Source organism: Crocodylus porosus, unplaced genomic scaffold (assembly GCF_001723895.1).
Source record: "Crocodylus porosus isolate Cpor-Errol unplaced genomic scaffold, CroPor_comp1, whole genome shotgun sequence".
Classification (NCBI taxonomy): Eukaryota; Metazoa; Chordata; order Crocodylia; family Crocodylidae; genus Crocodylus; species Crocodylus porosus.
The window spans coordinates 89,615,590-89,642,463 of NW_017728918.1; the positions used below are offsets into that span (position 1 = coordinate 89,615,590).

Sequence of the window (26,874 nt, forward strand, 5' to 3'; positions counted from 1 at the left end):
ACCTTCAAGAGTAAATTGGATGCTTATCTTGCTGGGATCCTATGACCCCAGCTGACTTCCTGCCCTTTGGGCAGGGGGCTGGACTCGATCTCCCGAGGTCCCTTCCAGCCCTAATGTCTATGAAATCTATGGAATAAATAGGGCTGACTTCTTCTTTTTTTTAGATATTTTGAAGACCTGTTGCTGGGTCAGCTATTCTGGTGCCTTTTGACATGTGTTACCACTGATGCTTCCTGGCTGGAAGTCTACCACACTGATACAGTTTGTTGAAGAGAAGGCACTGACCTCAGTAGCTGAGTGTTAGAGAAAGCAGTTCTCAGATATGAAAGCCAAGAATGTAAAATCTTTTTTGAGCAAGAAAGTGTAATCTTTCCAAATGATGCTGGTCAGCAGGTTAGGTATGTGACCCTCAAAGTGACACTTATATAGTCAGCTGTCATCATCTAGAGCAGTGGTTCTTAACCTTCTTAAATTTGAGGTATGCCTTGGAAACTGTTTCAATGGAAAAATAATGGAGCAGTTTTTCTGTTGCAGAGGACTCCGAAAGACCACAACAGGGCAAATTGTTTTTAGCGCTATGGGTGACTATTTGGAATATATGTCCGGGCTTATTTTGTGAATTATATTTGCACACCTAACAGTGCTGATTTTCTATAGCACTCTGCAGCACCCCTGAAAGGATCTCCAGGAACCAAAGGGGGCTGCACCACTGGCTAAGAATCAGTGCTTGCTGTATGAAACTGGCAGGTCAGGGCCAAAAGGACCTGGCAAGTGTCACCTCTCAAGAAAAGCAAGATTTTTTTCAGTGATATCTTTTCTTGGACCAATTGCATGGTTGGGATAGACTTAAACAAGTTTTCAGGTACCCTTCCTCAGGTCTCTGGGAAAGAAGCAGATATAACAAAAGTGTCTCACAACCATGCCGTTGGTCCAATAAAAAGCATCCCTCACAACTTCTTACCTCTTGCATATTTCCTGGACCATTCTGGCTACAACATCATTTCAACACTACCTTCCTCTCTTCACTAACCCTGTTGTCAGGTTCAGGAAGAAGAAAGAAAAACTCCTAGGGTTACATCCTATTTCCTTTTATGTGCCTAGCTAGTATGTGCATAGCTGCAGAACTGTCCTGCTTATGTACCTTCCAGAAGTAAAGCAGTGGAGGCAATGGTAGAGGAAGAGGAGGACCATTCCCCCTTTTAGATCAATACCTAGTGGTTTGGGCACTTGCCCAGAGAGCAACAGATTCAAGGTTCAGGATCCCCTTCAGTCAGAGAAGACCTGAACCTGCATTTCCTGCTTCTTAGCAAAGTGTTCCAACCACTCCAGTGTTTAGACCTCTCTCTAGTCCCCACCACCTCCGCTCCTTGAATCTGACCTGCTGGGCAAGCAAGAGAGGGAGATATATGAGGTTACATAAGAAGTGAACAAAACAGAGGGTGCATGGCTCGGTGAGATGAATGTTCCTTGGAAAGGTGAAAACCCCGGGTTCCTGTTCCCAGTGAGGGGGTGGGGGGGAAAAATACTGTTGTGAGGAGGCTTCATCCAGTAACTATTAAATGCAAGGCACAGGGCCAGCTTCTAAAGGAGGGCTGGAGAGGGTCCCGGTCAATACTTACCCTGTTGCTGGGAGGTTAGGGTACTTTTCTGAGAAGCACGAGATGGGTTCAAACCCTCTCTGTCTAAGGAGGACCTACAACTTAGGTCTTGCCAGTATGCAGCTGTGTATGTGACAACACAGGCACAGAACGTGAAATGGGATTTAACCACTATTCTTCTCTACTTCAAATACCTTTCCCTAGTCTACCACAATATTTGGTCAAACAAACCTCTCTCTCTCTCTCTCTCTCTCTCTCTCATTTTCTTCCTACTTACCTCCAGTGAATATTGACAATCTGGCCACAACACATTTTTTTTTCTCCTCACATTTGGTAGATTCTGTTAAAGCTAAAAAGTTACAAAACACCCTTGCAGGCAAATACTATGGATGTGCAACTTGGCATATGAAGAGTGTTGTATTTGTTCAAGGGAATTCCAAAGCAAATAACTCCAATCACAAGCGTGAGTAAAAGTGATGCTAGGCTGGCAAGTACAGAATATATTGTGAACAAAAAGGAAAGATTGCATTCATCGCCATCAGCAGATTCAACAAAAAAAAAAGTTCAGATTCTCATGTGTACATGTAACGGATACACATCTCACAAGGAGCACCAGCAGTTTGCCACAGGCCAGGTACCATGATATTTTAGATTTCTTGCAAAAGAGGAGCAAAAGAAAGTGAGACATACATCCACAAAAGAAGCAATATCTATTTTTTACAGCTAATTTATAAAGTTACCAGAATTTCTGTAGTATAAAAGATATAAAATCCATTATATTATTAAATGATAATTCATTTTTCATTTGATTAAAGAAATAAGTAAAGAGCACCAGAACTTCACTGTTGTTTCCTCTGTCAAACTGAAACGCAAATGAAAACCCTAAGTGCAGCAGCTACTGCTTGACCACAATCTTGGTCTGCTTGTATTATTTCTTAAATTAATCACAGGAAGGGAATGTTGAGTAGCAGTCTAGCACTCGGCCAGAATTGTATGCTGTTACTGTTCCTATAATGATCCCCCATTTTGTCCTGTGGCCCTGTCGCCCACAAACATTTTCAGAACATGGATACCTAGAAGTCAGGTTCATTCACTCACACTTCAGTACCAAGATAAATACCTGCAACTTTCATTCTAGCTACCTTTGGGCAACCAGGATGGGGGGGGGGGAAAAAATCTCCCCCTAATGTGCTGCATCTGTTAAATGAGAACAACATGGATTACAAAACAAGGGAGTGTGAGACCTAATGAATAAATTCCTGTAGAGCCTTAAGAGATCCTGAGATGAAAAGAGCTAGATGTACAATATTCTACTATTGCATGAGAAATTCTGAAACATTCATTTACTCTAGGGACAGACATTACATATAAACCAGTTTAAGTGATCAGAAACTGGTTTAAACCTGTAACAGAACAGATGTTCAGTGCATATAAGCCAGTCTGAAAATGGCTGAAACTGGTTTGAGATAAACCTGATTGAATGTAGCATCAGACTTAACTGATTTGGGTCAAACTCATTTATGTAATGTTTGCCTCAGACTCCTTGCTAGTTTAAGCTAAATCGGAGTCCCCCAGCATCCCAGCAAGCTCTCGGGGCTGGGCGGAGCTCTCTGTTCCACAGCAGGGCTGGCCCTTCCCCTCTGCTCCCTAGCCAGAGCTCCGGCAGAGACTTGCAGGTACAGCAGGGTCATCTGGCTTCCCTGTCTCCCCCTACTCCTGCCCATCACCACTTGCTGCTTAAGCAGAGATCCCTTTCTCCTCTCTGCCACAGCACAGACCATAGCCAGCATCTGGTATGCTAGCTAATGCTGGGTTAGGCCTCCATCAGAGACTGCAGACACAGCAGGGTCTGCCTGGCTTCCCCTGCCCTACCACACCCTTGCTGCTCAAGCAGGAATTTCCCCTTCCTCCCACCTCCCACAGCATGAACCCCAGCCGCACAGTCCCTAGGCATGTGGTATGCTAGCTAGTGCTGAGAGGTGTCTCTGTGTCTCTTTCTCCAATTTCACCCTGGGCAGGCAGGCAGGCAGAACAATGACTGCTTAGGGCTGTTTGGAGCTAATCAACAGGTCAGCTGGTAAGCTGTTTAAGAAGTCTGAATGCTAATTGAATGATAAAGACTGTTATCATTATCAGCCCCCAGCTGGCTTGCTTGCCTGTCAGTTTGCTGCAGACAGTATGGCAAAGCAGGGAGGGAGATTAAAAAGCTCTGTATCATCAACAGATGCATACACTGAACCCCCTTCCCCCCTCCTTGTTTCAGAATACTGTCCCCGGGCAGGCAACCCTTCTGCCCCTTGAGCAGCCAGTGGGGAAAAGCCTGGGACCATGCAGGCAGACCTCTCTAATGAGAGTCCTGCCAGAGCCTGGCCATTCCCCCCTCAGCTCAGCTCCTTGCAGAAGGGAAGGGAGAGTTGCTCTAGAGCCCCCCGGCTTCTAGCCTGAGCCACTGTACACATGTGCCTGAATTTCCTCAGTCCAGAGAGAATGTCTGTCTGGTTTCCAACCAGTTCAGCCTAGACAGGTTAGACTAACCTGCAAAGAGTGAATCAATTCAGGCTTAGGCTTTTTGAATGTCTGTCCCTAGCCTTAGACCCACATCAGAAATGCACAAGATTTCCCCTATTTTTCTCTGAGCTGAATATGAAATAATTTGTTGCAAATCTCTCAGTAATTCAAGGTTATTTGACCTGCATAGCATAAAACTGAAGCCCAAAGAATGTATCCTTACTGACCTTTGTTCATGAATTAGGTAAGGGAATGGTGTGGAATCTCTAAGGTTTCCTTAATATATTTTCACCTCTTCTCCCTTTTAACCTTCAAGTATTTATGGCTATTAAAGTGCACACTCCAAAATGGAGCAGATGCTGTAACAATATTTCAGATGGCTGGCTTTGTAGTTCTGGTATCACCTTGAGAATCTACATTCTGCTGATATCAGTGGCTCCACTGCATGTTAGATAGCACCTAAACAAACATATCTCTAATCCAGCTTCCTTGCATACACCTCAGAAGTGCTATATGGCAGGCTTCAGAACATGTAAAAAACAAAACAAAACAAAACAAAACAAAAAAAAAAAACCCTCAACAGAACTACTACAGTGTTTCCAGTGTTTGAGTCTCATCTCTCCAAGCATACTTACAGGAATTGCGGGTGTACAGGAGAAGAGCATTCTCTCTGTGCTACTCTTTCTCCATTGCGCTTAGGAAGAATGTGAGAATTAGAATAATGAGGGATAACTTGCTGGGCTGGACGGGTGACTCTCAGGCAAGGTCCAGGAACAGGAGGCACTGGCTGAGATGCACGGTAAGGAGCTCTTCCATCTAAGAGATTAAGAAAACAAAGGCAGAAACTGTCATTTAATCAGCTCAGTTTTGCTTGCATTCAGCTATTCATCCTTCAAACATATCCTGCTTTGTATCTAGGAAAGTCCTAGCAGCTTGGGGTTTGCATAGTCTGATCAGGAGCAGGTTTTAGGACATTTTTACCAAACAAAATTCTGTAGTGACAATATAGTTCTGTAAAGAGGCATTCTCCCCTTTTATAGACGATATGGTTCAGCTTTCCACAGTAGGTTGGAATGTTGGGAAGATTGATGGTTAAATAGCGAGAGCTGGTCTGCTTCCAGATTTAACATGCCTGAATTTTTTTTTTTTACTTTGTTTTTGGCTATAACTTGATAAAATGAATCATCTCAACAATCTCATGAAAGCAGAAGAAAAATCTTGGAACAAGTCAGTTTGCAACACTAAGGCTAAACAGACTGAAATTATTGTAAATGAAAAGTGAAAAATTCTCTCCTGTTTTGTTGCTTCATTCTGAATACATTTTATATCAAACTGAATTTTATAAGGCATTACTGTTAGATTCTTGTATTACCTGAGCGGTTGCAGAGGAATCTGACATATCAATCTTTGCTGAAATAACTTCTTTGCAAAATGCTATTGTCCTCACATAACAGTGCTGTTTGGTAACTAAAATAAATCATATTCCATCTATTAGGCACCTATTCCACCAGGCACATCTACATGTTCATTAATGAGCTGTAACTACAGTGCATTAAGTTTAGTATCTGTAATATCAGGTACTAACTCAATGCACCATAATTAGTGCTACTGCACATTAGCACAAGTGAACAATTTTTTTAGTGACACTTAATGTTCATTGGACTAAGTCCGCTGAATATTAGCATAATCTAATGCTTTTTTTGTGATGCTTAATGCTCATTGGACTAATCTACTGCACATTAGTATAGTAGCATGGTTTTTGCCAGCCATGCTGGGCTTTAAGCATCTCATGTAGACACATGCATTGGGTGTGTCTACATGATATGTTAATTGCACAGTAGCCTAATTCAACTGCACAGTAACGTGCAGGGTAAAACCCATGCTAATATGCTACTGTGCAGTTAGTGTCACTAAGAAGCCACACGCCAGTGCTATTGTGTAGTAGTGCCAGTTACTGCACATTGATTTAGTACTTGGTTATACAAATACTAAACTTAATTTACGGTAACTACGATGCATTTAATGAATGTGTAGACACACCCACTGTCAACGTAGCCTTAAGGCACCCAGGACCACAGCACTTTAAGCCGGGTCAGAGTAGCCCTGGGCTGGCAGAGGGCCTAGGGATTCAGCCCCAGACTCCAGGTGGTGGTACTGGGTAATGGAGGGGCTGGTTGGGGTACGAGGGTGCTACAGTGTAGGGCTAGGTGGCAGGCAGCCCCCTGCACTTTAGCACCCTTGTGCCCCACCCAGCCCTTGTCACCATCTACATGTGTGTTTCAGTACAGTAAATTTCTCCACTGTAGGATAGTACTGTCCCCGACAGTATTATCCTATGGTGGAGTTAATTAATTCACTGTGCCCTAAAACCAGGACATGTGTAGACTCTGATGCTTTACTGCAGATCTAATTAGTCAGCTCCACAGTTAAGTGCACCCAGTAGATGCACCCAGTAAGAGATTTGTTTAAAAACAGTTGAAACTCTAAATGTAGAGTGTGCATCTTTTAACAAAGAAGAGTACTAAATGTTTTAAGTCCATTTTTATTTACATGTGTTTAATTTAGAACAATCACAATGTCAAAACTACAAAGTTCAATAAATTCCAGTTTTAAGACAAACAACTGGTGCTCTTATTTTATTATGATAAATAAAGTAGCTTTTTACCACTGCCAGATATAAACACACAAAATAAAACAGACTACAAATACGTTTAAAAATACTGTTTGCAATGCCATCAATTTCAAATATTAAAAAATGATCCTGGAGTCCCAAAAAAGAAAAAATTCAAAATATGCACTTTGTGTTCTGTTACTTTGCCTTCTTTTTTTTTTTAACTTGTAGGTATGTTAGAGTCACTTTTTATGTTTCTCTCCTCCACTATGAGGATTAGACAGTTCAAAAAATGATAGTGGAAACTTTACATAATCACATGACTCCAGGAGGTAGGGGTTAGAAGAAAAATACCAAATTAAAAAAATATCCTGATGAAAATGGCAATATTTTATCCATGGATATTTGAGTAGTAGAATGTTCCTTTACATTTTAGCTGGGTAGCAGTTGGGTAGGGGAATGAAATAAGTGAACGTTTTTGGTGGTGGTGCTTGTGGCTAGTCCTAGAGAACTGACAGTGCTGTGGAGGATTCAGGATAGTTTAGAGGATTACAGGACAACACAGTCACCTCTTTCAAATGTATTTTAATAGGTGTAAACATTGTTTGTCCAGAGCACATTGCAATCAAGTATCCATGGTGTCGGACATCAAGAACACCCACATTATGAATATCTAAAGTAACTGGCCTTGAGCAAAAATAGCTTTATTGAGAGGATTTCTTTGACATCAAAAGTGGTTCTACTGTTCTACTGAATGGCAGATAGCAGGTGCCCGTGGCTAGATTACAGCTGCAAACACAATGCCCTGTATTGTTATTGTCTACAAAAGGCATATTGGAATGAGTTAAGTGCAAAGCTGTATTGTGGGCTGTTCCTGCCCAATAATTATTTGAAATTTAAAAAGCTGTAAGTAAATTGTAACGGTCGTGCGAGATTCAGGACTCCAGTTGGCAACTTTGTGGTCTTTACCAAATACAGTTCAGTCATTTTATTTTATTTTGTTGTCCTTTCAATATGGTTGAAACATTGCTGATTTCTCCAAGGGAAACCTGAATTCATGTTTTAAAATTGATCCCTTACTGCATGCTGCTATACAGAATAAGCATGTTGAAGAGAGAAGCAGTAAGGTGTTCTGATAAATCTAGCTCTTTTTTTCCAGAATATTAAACCCTGTCCTGAAGTAAGGCTTGTACAAGCTGAGGAGCAGACTGTGTTGTCTTCAGTGCTGAAGTTCCCCACAGCTGGCCTTGCTGATGGAACTAGAAATCACCCACTAAAATTAACAGGTCCCCAAGACCTGAACTATAAGAACTATTTTTTTAACACTGGAGCTGTGTCTGCACATTTAATTAGTCTACTCTGTAGTTAAGTATGCTATGGAGTAAAGTGTCACCACTTACACATGAGATGGTATTAGGTTGAAGTAAACTAATCACCACCGCAGTAAGATAGTGCTGCTGGGGGCAGCACTATCTTACGCCAGGGTAATTCAGTGTAGATGCTGACTGTGGGCATAAATTGCACTCGGTCAGTCCAGCCAGTTGGGGGGCCAGACTTCTACCTCCTCCTAGCCACACAGCTCTGCACTTTCAGCACCCTTGTGCCCCAGCCAGCCCCAGTGCTGCCTCACACCACCCAGAGCCCAAGGCTGAGCAGCTCTGGTATAAACTGCTATACCCCAGCTCAAATGCTGCTGTCCTGGGCACAAGTGTATGCGCTGTGCCCAGGAGTAGTTTACTCTGCCTCAAAATGCTCCTGAGTTTGCTGCTTTGAATTAATTGTACATGTAGATGCACCCAGGAAGTAATTAACTTGTTGACACAGTGGCTCAGGCACCTGTCCAGTTCTCGCCCCACCACTGGAGGTTGAGCTGGATCTGGCCTGTGAGGAGTCGTGTGGTCTAGATCTGCCCTGGGAGGATTTGGGGGGGGGGGGGGCACAAATGAGTTTGACCCTCATGATCTAAAGCATTTACTACTTACTGTTGGAGACAGGATATAGGGCTAGATGAATCATTGGCCTGACCCAAAATGGCACTTTTTATGTTCTTGCTAATACAAGAGGCAATATTGAGTCTTGTGCAAGTTAGATTCCCTTGGACCTACTGTATTAACTAAAATAGAAGAGCTCTGATTTAAGATGACCCCCCAATGATTAGATTCCATATATAGAAAATTTATAAATTTGTTACAATTTTTCAGTTTTAGAATCTAATTATTGCAAGTATACTTTGAATTTTTCCCCCTCCCACTGCTATCACATGGAAAATAAATCTGGGGGGTCAGGTAGCCCCTTTGCTCTTTGCTTCCCCCCAATTTTTTCACCTGGGAGCCCCATCTCTTTCTTCTTACTATCAGACCCTACTGTTTCTGAGCACATGGAAATTTGAGCAAATTTGAAAACAATAACCTTGAAAGAAATATGGCTGTAAAAATTTGCATTTAGTGCCTGTGTACTTAATTTATCCAGAATTCATGGATTCATAGATGCTAGGGTCAGAAAGGACCTCAACAGATCATTGAGTCCGACCCCCTGCCTGGGCAGGAAAATGTGCTGGGGTTAGATGATCCCAGCCAGATGCCTATCCAGCCTTCTCTTAAAGACCCCCAAGGTAGGGGAGAGCACCACCTCCCTTGGAAGCCCATTCCAAATTTTGACCACCCTTACCATGAAGAAACTTTTCCTGATATCTAGCGTAAATCTGTTCTCTGTCAGTTTATGACCATTGTTCCTTGTTACTTCAAGAGGCACCCTGGTGAACAGAGCACCTCCGATTCCTTGCTGTGCCCCCCTAATGAATTTGTAGGTGGTCACAAGATCACCTCTCAGCCTGCTCTTGCAGAGGCTGAAGAGATTCAGGTTCCCTTAGTCTCTCCCTTAGGACTTGGCCTGCAAACCCTTGACCATATCAGTGGCCCTCCTCTGGATCCTCTCTAGGTCATCCACATTCTTCTTAAAGTATGGCGCCTAAAACTGGATGCAGTACTCCAACTGTAGTCTGGCCAATGCCACACAGAGGGGAAGTATCACCTCCTTGGTTCTATTTGTCATGCATCTAAAGTGCAGTTAGCTTTGCTCATGATTTCATCACACTGACTCATGTTCATCTTGGAGTCCACTATGACTCCGAGATCCCTTTCCGCTTCTGTGCTGCTGAGATGGTCACTTCCCAGCCAGTTGGTATGCTGGATATTTTTGCATCCTAGGTGCAGCACTTTGCATTTATCCTTGTTGAACTGCATCCTCTTGTGTGCTGCCCACTTTTCCAACCTGTCCAAGTCTACCTGCAATCATTCCCTACCCTCTGGAGTGTTCACTACACCCCACAATTTTAGTGCCATCTGCAAACTTGGACAGAGTACACTTCACGCCCAAATCCAAGTCATTGATGAAGACATTGAAGAGTACAGGTCCAATGACCAAGCCCTGCGGAACCTCGCTACCCACATCCTTCCAGGTTGATACCAATCTGCCTACTACCACTCTCTGGCTGTGACCCCTAAGCCAATTTGCCACCCACTGGACTGTGTAATTATCTAAGTCACAGCCTCTTAATGTATTTATGAGAATGGGATGAGATACTGTATCAAAGGCCTTCCTAAAATCTAAGTAAATGACATCCACCTCTACTCCTGTGTCTAAGTGTTATGTGACCCTGTCATAAAGTGAAACCAGACTGGTCAGGCATGATCTGCCTCCTACAAATCCATGCTGGTTGCTATGCTGCATTATTTTTCCCACTGGACTCACACAAATATGATCCTTAATAATTTTTTCAAAGACTTTTCCAAGGACAAAGGTGAGACTGACTAGCCTATAATTACTCAGATCCTCCTTCTTCCCCGTCTTGAAAATAGGGACCACACTGGCCCTTTCCCAGTCCTCCAGGACCTGACCTGAGTGCCACAAGCGCTCAAACAGCCAGTGGTTCTGCTATGACACTGGCTAATTCCTTCAGTACTCTCAGATACAGCTTATCTGGGTCTGCTGACTTAAACACATCCAGTCAATTTAAGTGACTCTGTACCAAGTCAGCGTCAACAGTTGGTAGGTTGGTGTCCCTCTGATCCTCATCTAAGAACCCGTTAGGAGACTTATCTTGACCCTTGGTCAGGAACACTGAGGCAAAAAACTCTTTGAAGAGCTCAGCCTTGTCCCCCCTGTCTGTCACTAGATTTCATACACATCTAGGGCTGGAAGAGACCTCAGAAGATCGAGTCTAGCCCCCCACCCCAGGGGCAGGAAGTCAGCTGGGGTCACATGATCCCAGCAAGATAAACATCCAATTTTTTCTTGAAGGCGTTCAGAGTAGGTGCTTGATCCATCTCTGATGGCAGGCTATTCCAGACCTTGGGGGCTTGGACAGCAAAGAAATTCTTCCTTATGTCCAGCCTGAAATGGTCTTGCAGGAGTTTATAACCCTTTGACCTTTTCATCCCTTGGGGCACTCTGATGAACAATCTTTCCCCCAGATCCTGGTGAATGCCCTGATAAACTTATAGGTGGCCATCAGATTGCCCCTGAGCCTAAGCTTTTCTGGGCTGAAGAGTCCCATAGCGCTCAGCCTGTCATTGTAAGGTCTGTTTTCCTGACCTCTGATCATGAGCGTGGCTCTTCTCTGGACTCACTCAAGCTTCTCCACATCCTTTTTGAATTCTGGAGCCTAAAACTGGACGCAGTACTCCAGCTGTGGCTTCACCAAAGCTGAGTACAACAGGAGAATGACGTCTTGGGATTTGCTTGAGAAGCATCTATGGACGCAAGCCAGCGTTCTGCTCACTTTACTAGCCGCAGCATCACAGTGAAGGCTCATGTTCATCTTGTGGTCAATCATGACCCCCGAGTCTTTCTTCTGTAGTGCTATCCAACGTAGCACAGCCGGGCCTATAAGGATGTTGCAGATTTTTTTTCTCCCAAGGTGGAGAACCTTGCATTTTTCAGTGTTAAACACCATCAGGTTCTCATCCACCCATTTTCTGAGCCTGTCAAGATCTGCCTGGATCAGCCTCCTGTCCTCAGGTGTGGCTGATTTACCCCAAAGTTTGATATTATTGGTGAACTTGGCCAGTCCACTTCTGATTCCACATCATTAATGAAGATGTTGAACAATATAGGCCCAAGGACAGACCCCACTGGTCACAGCGCACCATTACGATTGACTTCCATCAACCACCACCCTCTAGGTCCAACCACGGAGCCAATTCCTCGGATCGTGGTGCACCTGAGGATGCAGTTGGTTAGTTTTGCCAAGAAGTGATCATGGGATACCAGATTGAAGGGTTTTTTGAAGTCAAGATATACAACATCAATCTCTTCTCTCTAGTCCAGGTGATAGATCACCTGGTTGTAAAAGGAAATGAAATTGGTCAAGCAAGACCTACCCACAACAAACCTGTGCTGGCTATCCCTCAGGACATTGCCATTGGCCAGGCCATTGAGAATGGTCTCTTTGATCATTTTTTCTAAGACCTTCCCTGGGATAGAGGTCAGGCTGATGGGCCTATAGTTTGCTGGATCCACTTTCCTTCCTTTCTTGAAGATAGGCATCACATTGGCCTTCTTCCAATCTTTGGACACTTCACCAGAGCGCCAGGAGTTCTCAAAGATCCATGCCAGGGGCTGAGCTATGATGCTAGCTAGCTCCTTGAGTACCTTGGGGTGTAAACTGTCAGGGCTGGCTGACTTGAAGGTGTCTAGCCTCTCAAGGTGTTCCTTCACGAGGTCAGCATTGATGGAGGGCAGGGGATCTCCCTCACCCAGACCCCCCTGTCCCGTAGTGGGCAGGGGCATCCTGTGAGACTTATGAAAGACTGACGCGAAGTACCCATTTAGTAGGTTGGCTTTTTTCCTGGGCATCAGTTCTCAGTTGTCCCTTCTGGTTTAGCAGGGGTCCAATGTTGCCCTTGCTCTTCCTTTGGCTCCCCCACATATCTTAAAAAGGACTTTTTATTATCCTTGATACTTGACACTAATTCTTCCTGCTTGTTCAGTAGGGGTCCTATGGTGCCCTGTGCCTTCCTTTTACTCCCTACATGCCTAAAAAAAGACTTTTTGTTCTCCTTAATTTGTGCCAGCCGCAGCTCTATGGTTGCTTTGGCCTTTCTAACTGCCTCCCTGCAAGTGGGTATACTCCTCCTTGGTAGCTTCCCCCTGCTTCCACTGCCTATATGCCTCTTTTTTTGCCCTTAGGGTTCCCTAGATTTCTCTGTTTAGTCAAGGATATTTTTTGGCCCCTTTTCCTGCTTCCCTTACAATGCGATCATCTGCCTCTGTGCCCAAAGGATCGCTTTCTTTAGTCCTTCCTGGACTACCATCTCCAATACTCCTATCTTGCAGTGCATCATTGACTAAACTCCTGAGCACATTTAAGTTAGCCTTTTTAAAGTCAAGCACTTCCACCCTACTAGTTATCTTTCTCACTCTATGGCATATGGTGAATTCAACTGATTGATGGTCGCTGTCCCCACAGTGACCACGAAACTGCAGCTCCCTTACCAGGTCCCCCCTGGTAGCCAACACCAAGTCCAGTAAGGCATTCCACCTAGTGGGATGATATACCTCCTGCATTAGGTGAAGGTCCTGTTAAGAACCTACGTGAACAGTTGGATTTGGCTTGCTGCTCCTTCCAGCAGATGTTATGGTAGTTTAGGTCTGCCATGACAACCACATCCCTAGACTGTAGGGCCTCCGAAAGCTGCCTCAAGAATTCCAAGTCTAGCTCTTCCTCTTGATGTGGTGGTCTGTAGTGGACCCCCATAACCAAGTCCCTTTCCCTCCGACCTCCTTATATCCTAACCCACAAAACCTCAACTTTCTCCTCCTCTGATCTCATTTTGATTAGGGTAGATGTATAACACTTCTTAACACAGAAAACAACCTCCCCCTCCTTTTCTCCCTACTCCTGTAATTGATGCATGTTACCTTCTTTTTTTCTTTTTTTTTTTTTTTAAACTGTTGCAAGTTTCAGCGCATATATTCTGTAAACATCTTTTGAGCCACAATTTGGCACCTACTTATTAGTCCAAAGCCAAAAGCTCATGATTTACCACATACTTTATTGGGCTGGGCCCCATGAGAGACAACATTTCAAACCTCGCTGATCCCACAGCTCAGCACTGCTCGGTATATATGTGTACTCCAGATCCCCCCCACAAAAAGGATCGAAGTGATAATTAGTCCCACTCATGACTAGAACCATGTGTTCTTGTCATGAGTCCTGGGATCCTCCAAAAATTTATATGGAGATGAGGCACAGGGCAACCTGGTCCAGTTTCACCTCATGGAGGGTGGGGCTACACTGATCATATACACTGAGAGAGTAGGCAACAGAGGAATTCTGGGTGAACTGTTTGGGGCCCCATTTGGTGATATTTACCAAACAGTTAAGATTGGTGAAGAAACAGGAATAATTGGAAATGGAAAAGAAAGGCATAGCTCAGCTGCGGGGTGAAGAGGAAGTCAAAATGTATGCAATGCTGTGTCTCACCATCACTTGGAAAAAGAGCCAGTATTGAGGGAACTGTGCTTAATGGGCATTAGCATATCTTGTTCAAATGCATTATACTAAGATTCTTATGGTAGGTATTTTGTAGGGCAGCTGCTGAGACAGTGGCATGTATACGCTATGGTCAACAGGAGCCTGTGGGCCATGGTGTCCCAATGGTTTGATAAGGTCCTGAAATGCTTCTGGGAGAAATACCATCTCCTATATCTTGCAGTGGCTCACCAGGGTCATATTGTGCAGCTTGTAAGGGCAAAAGACATCATATTGCCCATGGACTTACTACCTGGTGACAGCTGCCCGGCCATGTGGGAGAAAATCTTTCACAAGGACCAACAGAAGGAGCATGTAGACCTGAACTGATAGGTAGCCCACTGGGCACTTCCCTGTACAGGCATAGAAAAACAGTGCAGGGCAGAGAGGTCCATCAAACTGCCTGAATCGTACCTGCCACTGGCAGGCAGAAACAATCAACCTTGATGTTTGGTCAAGTGCCCATATGCCAGAGAGTTGTGGAAGAAAGTATGTGCATTCCTGTTGGTGACAGGTTTCAGAACCCTGCTTAGAGAAGTGGTTCTCTATGGGTACTTAACCAAACAGCAAGGGGCCCTGACAGCACGCTTCAATCAGTTTACCTCCTGCTTCAGATACGTCCTGGGGAAAGCCAGGAGCCTTCTCACAGGCAGGCACTCAGACCTCACAGTCAAGGACTGTATTAAAATGGGGCTGAGTGAAATGTACTGGTTCCTACAGGAAGACAGAAGAGGATAATGGGAAAGAAATGGCAGACCTCATATGGTGGAAAGGGGACTGGCACAGACTTTTCAGAGGCAAACCCTCTGAAGAAAACAATAAGGAAGATGGTCATGATGATGACTAATATGATGATGACGAGTGAAAGTGCTGGACTGGAGATGGGCGCGTGGTACAAACTGTGCAATGGGATTAAAATAGCTTAATTCTCAAGGTGGTATTTTGGTCTGTCAAGTAAGCCACAGAGGTCATTTGATGGGCTGTTAGAAGTACAGATATATGTATAGATGTATATTGGGGTAAACTGATAGAGATTTGTAAGAAGGCTGGTCCAGCTGGTAAGTCTGTTGTGGTGGAAGGGGATGGGGGAGAGAAAGGGTATGGGGGGCAGATCAAGGCCCTCCTGCAGTGAGGGGAGGGAGTGGGGCTGAGGCAAGTATTGCCCAGCTGGGGTGGGGCAGGGCACGGGATGGAGCCATGGCTCATCTGGGGGGCACGGGGAGGGGAGGGGTGACTTCTGCCATTACATGCTGCTCATCCAGGAGCCACTCATCCGTCAGGTTGTCCGGCGCTTCCCTGCTCATCTGGCAGCTCCTGCTGCTGCTCCCACCACTTGTCTGGGAGGAGCATGTGCCCTCAGATCTGTATAGGGTGGGGCTGGGGTTGGGCTGGGTTGTGCTTAGTGGGAGCAGCAGTGGCGCTGGGAGAGGGCTACAGGGGGGGATTGTAGCCACCCCAAAATTTGCTGTAACCCCCACACAGGCCCCCCTTCCAGTGCTGCCACTGCCTGCCGCAAGTGCAGCCCTGGCCCTGCCTGCCCTGCTTCACCCCACCCTGCCCAGATCTGGGGGCACACAACCCTCCCCCATGCCCTCCCAAATGAGCAGTGGAAGGAGGGGCGGGAGCTGCTGTATGAGTGGGTGAGTGCTGGACAAGCCATTGGATGAACGGCATGCAGCTGTGGGAGCCGCCCCTCCTTCCCCATGCTCTGCTGGACAAGCTGTGGCTCCATCCCATACCCCACCTTCCCACCCTGCCCTGGCTAGGCAGCGCTTGCCCCAGCCCCAGTCCCACTACCTTCCTCACTGTGGGGGGGCCTTGATCTGCCCCCCCATACACGTCCTTCCCTCCCCTCTCCCTTTCCACTGCAATAGACTTATGAGCTGTATGCAGCTGTCCATGCTGCCGGGCTGTGCTCCTCACTGCCTACATGCTGCAGCTGTTCGCACCCATGACCATTTATTGGCCAAATTATTGGCCATATCAAGCTGATTTCCAATACAGACAATTTTCTTTATATTAGTGCCAATCTGATATCAGACCGATGTATTGATTCACCTCTTTCATATATGTTTTTATTTGGGGTGCGGGGGAGGGGGGGGAAGGTAGGTCTCAGCCTTTTGGCTAAGATCAAGCATTTTTGGCACCAAGGGGAGGGTGTCAGGGATGGCTCTGTCTCTCCTGATGCTGACCTGGTAGTGCAGTACCTCCAGGCTGGGTGCCAGTTTCTTGTAGAGGGAACATCTTTCTGGGTTGTTTTTGTTTTTTTTAATCCTTAAAAAATAAGGGGAGAAAGGGTTCCTGTCTGTGTGTTTGCCAAATGAGGCCATGTGTTTTATAGGCATGCTCAGTGTTGGCTTAATTTACTCAACTTCATAATTGGTTTCCATTGCTGAGCCCATATTGTTTTTAATGACAGACAACGTATCTAGTGAAGTTTCCTTATGTGAACAAATATATTAAAATAAGAATGGGCTATAACAGGGTTTCCCAACCATTCTGCTTTGTTCAGGAAATCAATGCAGGGATGAAGTCAGGAAAGCCAAAGTACAACTGGGGTCGCAGCTAGCAAGTGATGTGAAGGGAAACGAGAAGAGTTTCTACAAGGATGTTGTTAACAAGAGGAGGAAAAATGTGGGAGGCAACTTTGTGACAAAGGATGCAGAAAAGGCTGAAGTGCTTAGTGCCTTTTTCACTTCAGTCTTCACACAGAAGATCAGTTCCCAAATACAGCATTGGGCTGTACAGTTTGGGAAGGAGGTGAGAAGCCAACAGTAGTGAAAGAACAGGTTAGGGACTATTTAGAAAAACTTGACACATACAAGTCCATGGGGCTGGATGGGGTGCACCCAAGGGTGCTGAGGGAGGTGGCTGATGCGATTGCAGACCCACTGGGCATAATCTTTGAAAACTCATGTCTATCAGGAGAGGTCCTGGATGATTGGAGAAGGGCAAACATAGTGGCCATCTTTATGAAAGGGGAAAAAGAGGATCCAGGGAACTACAGGCCAGTCAGCCTCACCTCAGTCCCTGGAAAAATCATGAAGCAGATTTTCATGGAATCCATTTCTAAGCACTTGGAGGATAAAAACGGTGATTGCCTTCTATGATGAGATGACTGGCTCTGTGGATGTGGTGTGACTTGATTTTAGCAAGGCTTTTAATACTGTCTCCTACAATAGTCTCACATGCAAACTAAGGAAGTATGGGCTAGATGAATGGACTGTAAGGTGGATGGAAAACTGGCTGGAGCATTGGGTTCAGAGGATAGTTATCAATGCTCAATGTCTAGTGGCATCTGGGAACAAGTAGAGTGACCCAGGGGGCAGTCCTGGGGCTGGTTTTGTTCAATGTCTTCATCGATGACTTGGAAGATGGCATAGAGTGCACCCTCAGCAAGTTGGCAGATGACATCAAGCTGGCAGAGTAGTAGATATGCTGGAAGATAGGGCTAGAATTCAGAGAGACTTAGACAAATTGCAGGATTGGGCCAAAAGAAATCTCATGAAGTTCAACAAAGACAAGTGCAAAGTCCTGCACTTAGGATGGAACAATCGCATTAACTGGTACAGGCTGCAGGCCGATTGGCTGGACAGCAGCTCTGGAGAAAAGGACCTCAGGGTTACAGTGGACAATAAACTCAATGTAAGCCAACAGTGTGCTTTTGTTGCAAAGAAGGCTAATAGCATACTGGGCTGCAATGGTAGGTGTGTTGCTAGCAGATCAAGGGAAGTGTTTATTCTCCTCTATTCAGCACTGGTGAGACCACATCTAGAGTACCGTGTTCAGTTTTGGCCCTCCCTACTACAAAAAGGATGCAGATAAATTGGAGGGAGTACAGTGGAGGGCAACAAAATTGGTTAGGGGGTTGGGGCACATGACTTATGAGGAGAGGCTGAGGGAAGTGGGCTTATTTAGTTTACAGAAAAGAACACTCAGAGGGGATTTAATAGTAGCCTTCAGCTGCTCTCAGGGGGAATTCAAAAGAATGGAGCTAGACTGTTCTCAGTGGTGCCAGATAACAGAACAAGGAGCAGTGGTCTCAAGTTACAGCAGTGGAAGTTTGGTCAAATATTAGGAAGAATCTTCTCACTAGGAGGCTGGTACAACACTGGAACAGGTTACCCAGAGAGGTGGTGGAAGCTCCCTCCTTGAAGTTTTCCAACACCCAGTTAGATAGAACTTTGGCTGGAATAATCTAGTTGGAGATGGTCCTGCTTTGAGCAGGGGGGTGGACTAAATGGCCTCTAAAGGTCCCTTCCAACCCTAATTTTCTATGATTCAAGAGGTTTATAGTGAAGATGACAAGATACAGAGTTGTTCAGCATAGGTTACTTGTTGAACATCATTGCCCACTACCTTGCAAAGATTAGAGACCACCTGCCTATATTATCTTACTACGCATTTGTCCCCAATCTCAGTGGGGCCCTCTCAGTTATAAACTAAACTAAAAAATAATAATAATGATAGAAGAATAACAAAAATGTTGAATACTTAAGCTCAGGGGTGCTCAACCCCTGAACTGCAGGACTCCCCAGTTGTCTGGAAATTTGCTGGTGAGGCAACAGTGGCAGTATGAAGTGCTGCTCCTCTGCTGCCAAATTTCTGGGACCACAAGGAGCCCTGGGGGTCAGATAATGTGGCCTAGTATGCCAAATTGTAACAACACATGGCTGGATCCAGCTGTATGGGGTTGGGATGGCGTATGGCTGTATCTAAGCATGCAGGGTTGAGCCAATGAGCTGGATTGCACTGGATTGCATCCATGGACTGACCCCACACTCTGATCCTGTGTGGTATGTGTCGCACAGACTGATTCCACACCAGCCATCTGCTACACAGGGTCAGAAGTCTGCATGGCCCTACTTGAGCTTTATTTTAAGTATTATCCTACTGTGATAAGTAGTAATAGAATGAAAACTACTTTTCAGTCTTCAAGAGCCAAGACCCTGCTCTTGTTTGAGCATACACTGTAAACTTACTATCCCCCTTAATTAATTTATTTATCCATGTGATTGATGTGCCACCCTTCCCACCAAGGCTCAGGGTGGCTTACAGTAAGGGAAACATGCATTTAAAATGGCAGTTAGAATAAATAAAAATAACAAAATAAAACAAAATAAAGGAGAGACCCACTAGATAACATCTCATCGTAGTTTTGCTAAATGCCTGCCCAAACAGAACAGTTTTGTAGCACCTCTGAAAGATGTCCAGGCTCAGGCTCTGGTGGGCCTCAAGAGGAAGGGAGTTCCAGAGCTGAGGATCAGCTGCTGAGAATGACCTCCCACATGTTTTCACCAAGTGTACGTGCTCTTAGCTGATCTTAGGGATCATGATGGAGCATAGGTGGTTCCTTAGGTATGTAGGTTCCAAGTCATTTAGGGTTTTGTAGGTCAAAACCAGCATCTTGAAATGCACCCAGAAAGCTACTGGGAACCATGCTGAAGGATTGGAGTTCCATGCTCCTAGTGACCCACGCCTGCCAGAAGGCAGGTCTCCATGGTCTGCATCAGCTGCAGCTTCTGGATGGTTGTCAAGGGCAGCCCCACAATAGAGGGCATTGTCGTAGCTCAGTCCTGAAGTTATAAAGGCATAGATGATGATGGCCAAATCAGAATCTGAAAGAAAAGGTTGCAGCTTTCTCACTAGATGACATAGTTGAAAGGCACTTTAAGCTATGATCACCTCCTGAAGATGCTGGTGCAGCAGAAGATCCAGGAGAACCTCAAGGCTGCAAACCTGAGTGACAAGGGGAGGCTGAACACCATTAGTGATAGGTGTCCCAGTCCTTTCCAGGTCACATGGTTTGCCTACCACCCTCACTTCTGTCTTGCCTGGATTCAGTTTCCATCGTTATACCTGCATCTAGTACCCAACCACAGCAGGGCACTGGGAAAGTACTAAGACTGCAGGGCCTGGCTCAGAAGAGGAGGAGAGGTAGAGCTGGGTACCATCAGCATATTGATGGCACCTCACTCTTGCCCTGTGACCTCATGTACACATTGAGAAGGAGGATAAATCAGATGGAGCCCTGGGAAGTCCCACAGGAAAGGTCCAGAGGGCATGATATCAGTTGTCCATCACCATCTTTTGGGACTCCATGCTAGAAAACTAATTCAGAGCTGTCCTGTGAATACCCACCAAGTCATGTAAATACATTATTGGCACCTCATGGTTAATGGTATCAAAGGTCACGAAAAGATTGTATAAAATCAGCAAGGCAAAATCTGCCCTGTTGATCTCCAGGTGAAGACCATCAACCAAAGCTGTTAGCACAATCTCTCTGTGCTACATCCAGAATGAAAACTGGACTGCAAAGGGTCTAGGAAATTGATGGCATCCAGATGTGTCTGAATCCACCAGGCAACCAAAAAGGGGAGACTGAAGATATCACCAGTTGGATAGCCTTGCTTTAGGCAAACTAATTAGCACTGCTGAGTGACACTGCCAGTTACACCACCCCCAAGTGGCTACACTGCTTCTGGTTTAAGAGGCAGCCTGCCCAGAGTGGCATGGCATGCTTGAAGTTGCCACTACTGAGCTGAGTGAATTTATGTTCTAGGCTTGTTACATTTCAGTGAAATGATCATTAGCAGTGAGTAGCTGAGAGGTTCCTATTTTAAAACTAGCACCTTGGAAGTCACAAGCTTTTAATTTCAACTGACAGAGAAATCTAGGAGAAAAAATGAGGAAGACAGATGCAGTACTCTTGTCAAAGAAATGAAAAATGATGTGGATTAGCCTAGTCATAGGGCTGCCAGACAATATTTGCTGTGCAGGAAATCAGGGCTACCACCTTTCCTGCTCTCGGTGGGCAAGCCCTAATGTTCCTCAGAGATTCCAGAGGGAAGCAGAGAAATCTACAGTGGAAACAGATTCAGTCTGATATTGAATGTTGCTGTATGAGTGTTGCAAGAAGGAAAATAACCAGAACACGAAATATCAGTGAGGGAAGAGATTACTGGAACACAGATGGGCAAGCACGGTTTCTAAGCAATATCACCAGACTTTGTTCTCATGAATGAGCCCTGGATATGTCTTGCACTGCTTCTGCTATACTGTCAAGCTGAATGATGAGAAGCATGCCCCACCAATTTGCTTGGTGTGCACCAAGCTTAGAAATGAAGCAGTGAAGCTGCCCTGAAGATAGCCCCTGTGCTGCTCTTAAGACTTCGCCATGCTTGAGAATAGCACCAGGAATAGCATCAGTGCCTTGTTTCCACATATGCAACAGGAACTGGGGGGCGGTGAGTGGAGGCTTCCTGATGGCACTCTTGAGAGCACCATGGAAGCAGTGTAGACATAACCTGTGAGTTCTAGTGATGAGTTAGTTCCGTTAGAGGTTCTGTATTAAAGCATTTGGTGACATCCTTTTGGGAAGATATTTGGATTGGAAGCAGGTACTAAAAACCAATAATAACTGCATGTGGAGAAGGAAATACCGAATGAATATTAATATGTTAAAATATAATTTGTAGCTAAGATGGTGATACCACAGAAGAACATTAAAGGCTAATCAATTAGATTAACTTACATGGATGCTGATAGTATGGATCAACCGGACACTGATTTCTAAGGTGACATGGAGCTTGTGAAGAAATATTGGGATGAGGCACTCGTTGGAAAACAGGGCATCGTTGAGGTTCAACACCAGGAAACTCTCTGGATATTAATGGTCCTGGAAGGTCCTGGCGGTTAAAGCCAGATATAAGTGGTAGCGGAGGTTCTAAATGTCTGATACCCATGACATCTCGAGATTGAGAATTGTATCCAGTATCTACAGTTGGTAGGTCCAAGGGTGCTCTGTCATCTAAGGGCTGATATGACTGTGAGTTCTCTTGGTTTTCATCATCAAGCAAATTCTGGGAAGCATCAGATAAACTTTTGTTTGATTTACTGGAGTTGTGGCCAGTATCAGGAGAATCTGTTGAAAGCTGAGATCTCAACAGCTTGCTTGATTTTTCCATAGCCAACAGATGAGGCTTAGATAGGAGCATTTCAACTACTGATTCATCAGAAGAACAGGAAGGTACATCTTTGCCAGAATGCTGATGCCTTACCCACAGGCTGCTGTCATTCTCCTCAGCCTGTACATTGTGTCTTATAGCCTGGTGATAATATGTAGGTTCAGAGGGTTTGTTGAAATGTGGCCGACTGGCCATGGCATGAGACATCTGGGCTGGGTAAGGTCCTAAGGGTTCCGAATTGTCTATATTCTCATCAGAAGGCATCAAAGCCTCTTCCAGTGACTGTTCTGGAAATGGGGCCCAGAATGCAGATTCATCAACTTCGACTGGTATGCTTCGACTCATCATAGTACCTAAAAAAGAGAAAACATAAACAATGTAAAACTAGTTACATTCCTTGGGCAACTCATGGATTTTAGTAAACTTTAGAATGCTTTTTAGGAGTAGATTAGGATAAACTAGGGCAAGTAAGGTCAAGTAATTAGGCTAAGGGATTTAGAGGAACTGGTAATGGATGAGGCAAAGTCATAGGTGAGAGAAGCTTAGGACTAGGATAAAAGCGAGACAGCATACAAGAACAGGGAAATGAAATGACTTAAATTCAGTCCTGAACTGACTGCATCTATCCTAACTGCAAAATGATAAAATAGATCTGCTTTCCATATTAGCATTAAAGCTGTTTCATGTAATCAGTTAGCCAATAGAAGGAGCAATTTAACTTCTGATGTGGTCTTCTTACCTTAAACTTCAGTTTAGCAGAGTGTCCTGCCCACTGATGTTACCTAACCCTTTCTAGTTTACAGCTTAGGGTCTGAAAACTTTGGTATGATCTTGAGCCTGTCAGGCTGGCCACCCGTTAGTGAACTTAATATTTCTGAGTTTGGCAAATTTAGCAATTAAAATTCTCTCTCTCTCTCTCTCTCTCAGGTATTGTAATCTTTTTCTCTTTTAGGTTTGTAACTATTTTATCATTTGTAAAATTTCAGCTTTCTAATCCTATTGTTATTCAAGTGTTTAACCATTTTTAATAGTTGTAAACACTTTCCCAGAAGCTGTTTTGTTATATGCAACCATTTAATTTTTTTTTAATCTGAAAAAAGGATCAGCTGTAACTGAAAAAGCCATTTTGTATGAGTCATGGTAGTTCTATAGTCACTTACAGTACTTGCAAATTAAGGCTTTTAATAAAAAAAACAACAAAAACAAACAAACAAACAAAAAAACCCCTTATAACTGCTCCTTTAGATGACTTGATTTTTGTTGGAACAGATCTCGTGGATCTATCTTGGTCCCTCATACCAGAGCTGATCAAACAACTATAAAAACAAGTTATAAAAGGGCAAACGTATCTTCGACATTATGAGTCAAGATTAAAGAGTGAAATTTGAAAGCTAAAATATCACAAAGTGAAAATACGTTTTTAGAAACAGACAACAATAACAATGCATCTCTGCATGGTTAACATGATGAAGAAACAAATTCATAGAGCAGGAACTTTGGGCTAACCTGTGACGGAGGTCATTTCCAATATTCGTAGAAATAGAGTTCAGATCTCTTTATCCAGTACCAAAACTTTCCAACAGACTGGAAAACAAGAACAAAAATATTCCTATGAACAACAATAATAATCCAATCTCAGAGTCTTAGAAAGAATACTGGTTGAAATTCTGAAAACCACATTTCGCAAAAAAGATATTAGGTTTTCTGTTACCTAGTGTTCCTGCTAAGGCTGGAAATATCATATGAAAGTTCTCTCTCATATTATTATTTCTACATCTAGACAAGATGTTTAGAGTATTCAGATCCAGGATTTTGGTTGTCTAGTCCAGTGATATGGCCAGCTCCAGATTCATTAATGAATCTAATAGTTCCCTGAATTTAAACTGTCCCTCAAACCCCACTTAAGAACTTTGAATTCCAATCTGCGGTTAATGGTTAAAGCCAGTCTCCAATTCTTCCTGTACTCAAACCAGTTACTCATTCCATATCACATGGATGCTGTTAGTGTAAATTTACAGACATTTTGAATGGTTTTTTCCTTCAGTTTTTTTTTTTTTCTTTTTTGTTTCTGAGGAGTTAATAATGCAGATTTAGTGTACAGGCTACAAGAAATGTTAAACACCATGTCAGAACTGATTAGAGTTGCAAGTTACTGCTCTTATGGCTTTATCAGTAAACCTGGTTCAACCAAATGCCTCACTTGATTGGATGTTTTCTCTATAGCGTCTTCATCCATTATTACATAGGCAGCGTGCTTTATTACGTGCTTTATTACGGTACTGCTGATTGGAAGTCCATGAACATGCCCCAATGCATAATGCATACACAGAATATTCTTTCTGAGTTCAACATAAAGGTTTCTCACTCAGTGTGGCCTGACATCTCTCAGTTGGTCTTGAGAACTTCAGGGTTAGCACTTCAGGGTTGCTCAGTGAGCAAACACCCCATAAAAGTTTCAAATCTAACAACCCTGAAGAGAACAACTTAGGTCATAATATGCTAAATGGGATAAAATCACTCAAACCATCACAAGGCACAAGACAAGGAGGCTCCCAAAATGAAGGTTTAAGGCCAGATTCTGGAGTGTACTATCACCAGGGTAAGTTAGGATTTGTATGGTCCATAGACAAAGCTGTACTTGTGCCCTCTATGCTGATCAGGTGTCTCTGACTGGTATCCTGAGGTAGCACAGAGCAGGTAAAGGGACATATGACACACAGGAAAGCTATGTCTGACAAAGTGGGGTAGAGGGAGAAGGTGGGTGGGTGGGGGCAGAGTTGACTGAAAAGGGGATGTATCAAGACAGAAAAGGATGGTTTTGCTGCTTTTGGGCTGCGCACTGGATGCAATATGAGTACTGTCAGTTTTTTCTGCACAGGGAAATTTACTTTTAGATATAATAAGCTTGTCTACAGACATTAGAGCTGTACTGGTGTGATTACAGTGGGACAACCACACTGAAAATTTCTCTGTGTGTACAAGCCTTAATAGCAGTGATTGGTTGATTAACGCACAGTACATTGTAATTGCATTGTCAGATACACAGAGGTCAGAGATCAAAGTGTAGTGCTAAACTGGCTCCTTTTATTACAGAAGCAAGAGATTTTTTGAGTAATATATTTTATTGGAGGAACTAAATAAATAAGTTGGGAAAGATGTTACACAAGCGTTCAGGTGCAAAGTTCCCTTCTTCAGATCTGGGAAAAAGGCAGATGCAACGACACTCCAATCCTCTGAGTACAGGCATTCATGCTTGAAATCCCAACAGTAAGTTTATTGACATCATACAACATTTCCTGTTTCTTTCCCCTTAAGCCACAAACATATTATTACTACTGTTAGTTGAATCACTGTCTTTCCATTAATAACAACACGCAAAGGAAAAACCCTGAGCTCTCCTAAGTGGCACAGGATTAAGATGGTGATTTGCATTACTATGTTGTTTGCAATAATGAGGACAGAGTAGTGGACTCAGGAACTTTTGTTGGATTGTTACTGTACTGCAGTCGAAAGACTCAGCTGGATATATGGTTTAGGATGAAGTGAGCTTCCGTTTGGGTGACCATATGTTCCATTTTAGCTGGGACAATCACAGATTTCAGAGGCTGATCCTGGCTGGCTTGGGAATTATAATGGGCATCCTGGAAATGCGGGGGCACAGGGCGCAGTTTGGTCAGGATTTGGAGGACACAGAGCACCTTGTAGACAGGAAAGCAGCCACTGCTGCCTGCCTAGCATATATCTCTGCCCCCCTTGTGACAGCAGGGGAGGGGGGCAGGGGCAGTGTCCTGGATTTCCCAGATGATGTTCCCGATTTCTACTTCAGTTACCCTATAAGGTGCAAATCTACCCTGCCTTCTACTTGTCTTCACAATAACATGGTTAATTATATCTATGTGGATTAGGGCCAGATATACAGAGGTATTTGGGCATGTAAAGATGCAGACGGCTTCCTAACAAGTTTTACAGAAGTACCTAACCATTGGGTACCTAGCTCCCTCTGAAAGCAATTGCCTTTCTGCCTCTCAATCTGTCCTTAAGACTTCCTGCCATGGTGTGTTTGCTTGTACTTGCTCTGTACCTAAGGAATTAATAGGGATGATTTGTGGACCTCCAGGCATCTTTATTCATTTACTCACTTGAGCACTGATCCAATGAAATGGCATAATATAGATGTGCAAAAGACCTGGATTAAAGAGGAAGTGCAAGTCATGCTGCAGACTCCCTTTGCACCACTGAATAGTAAGAGCACCTCAGGATCTGGCTTTTCAGCATAAATTCTCATTGGTATCCACATTATAAAGATATGGGTCAAATTATGGGCACAACTTGATTGAAGTAAAAAATTATAATAGCTTAACACGTTTAGTAATCATTGGACTCATCTATACATGCGTTTAAGTGAGACTAAATTTAATGCACATTTAAGCATTTTTTGGAAGGTGTCTACATGTGAAGGGACTTGGCGCTAAAGTTAGCAGTGTCATCCAGCCCTGCTGTGTGCCTCTAGTGGCCAGGCAGACCCCCCGTGTGCTGCCAGGAGTGACCAGGAATAACGGTCACAAGCTGGCGGAGGGTAGGTTTAGATTAGATATTAGGAGGCGCTACTTCACAGTCAGGGCGGCTAGGGCCTGGAACCAGCTTCCAGGGGAAGTG

The 26,874-nt window shown here is 44.1% G+C and overlaps 1 protein-coding gene across 2 annotated transcripts in view; it reads right to left on the reverse strand.

Moving 5' to 3' along the window:
- TRAF3IP2 (TRAF3 interacting protein 2) overlaps positions 1-26,874 on the reverse strand; it is a 54,500-nt gene that overhangs the window by 19,103 nt on the left and 8,523 nt on the right. Inside the window, exons 2-4 of one of the 2 annotated variants that reach the window (XM_019537925.1) lie at positions 23,725-23,802; positions 21,786-22,571; positions 4,742-4,922 (exon numbers count right to left, since the gene is read on the reverse strand). In XM_019537925.1, coding sequence (XP_019393470.1) covers positions 4,742-4,922; positions 21,786-22,571; positions 23,725-23,740 — 983 coding nt within the window. In that variant the 5' untranslated portion in view covers positions 23,741-23,802. The remainder of the gene's footprint in view (positions 1-4,741; positions 4,923-21,785; positions 22,572-23,724; positions 23,803-26,874) is intronic. The other variant, XM_019537926.1, reaches the window with a different exon arrangement.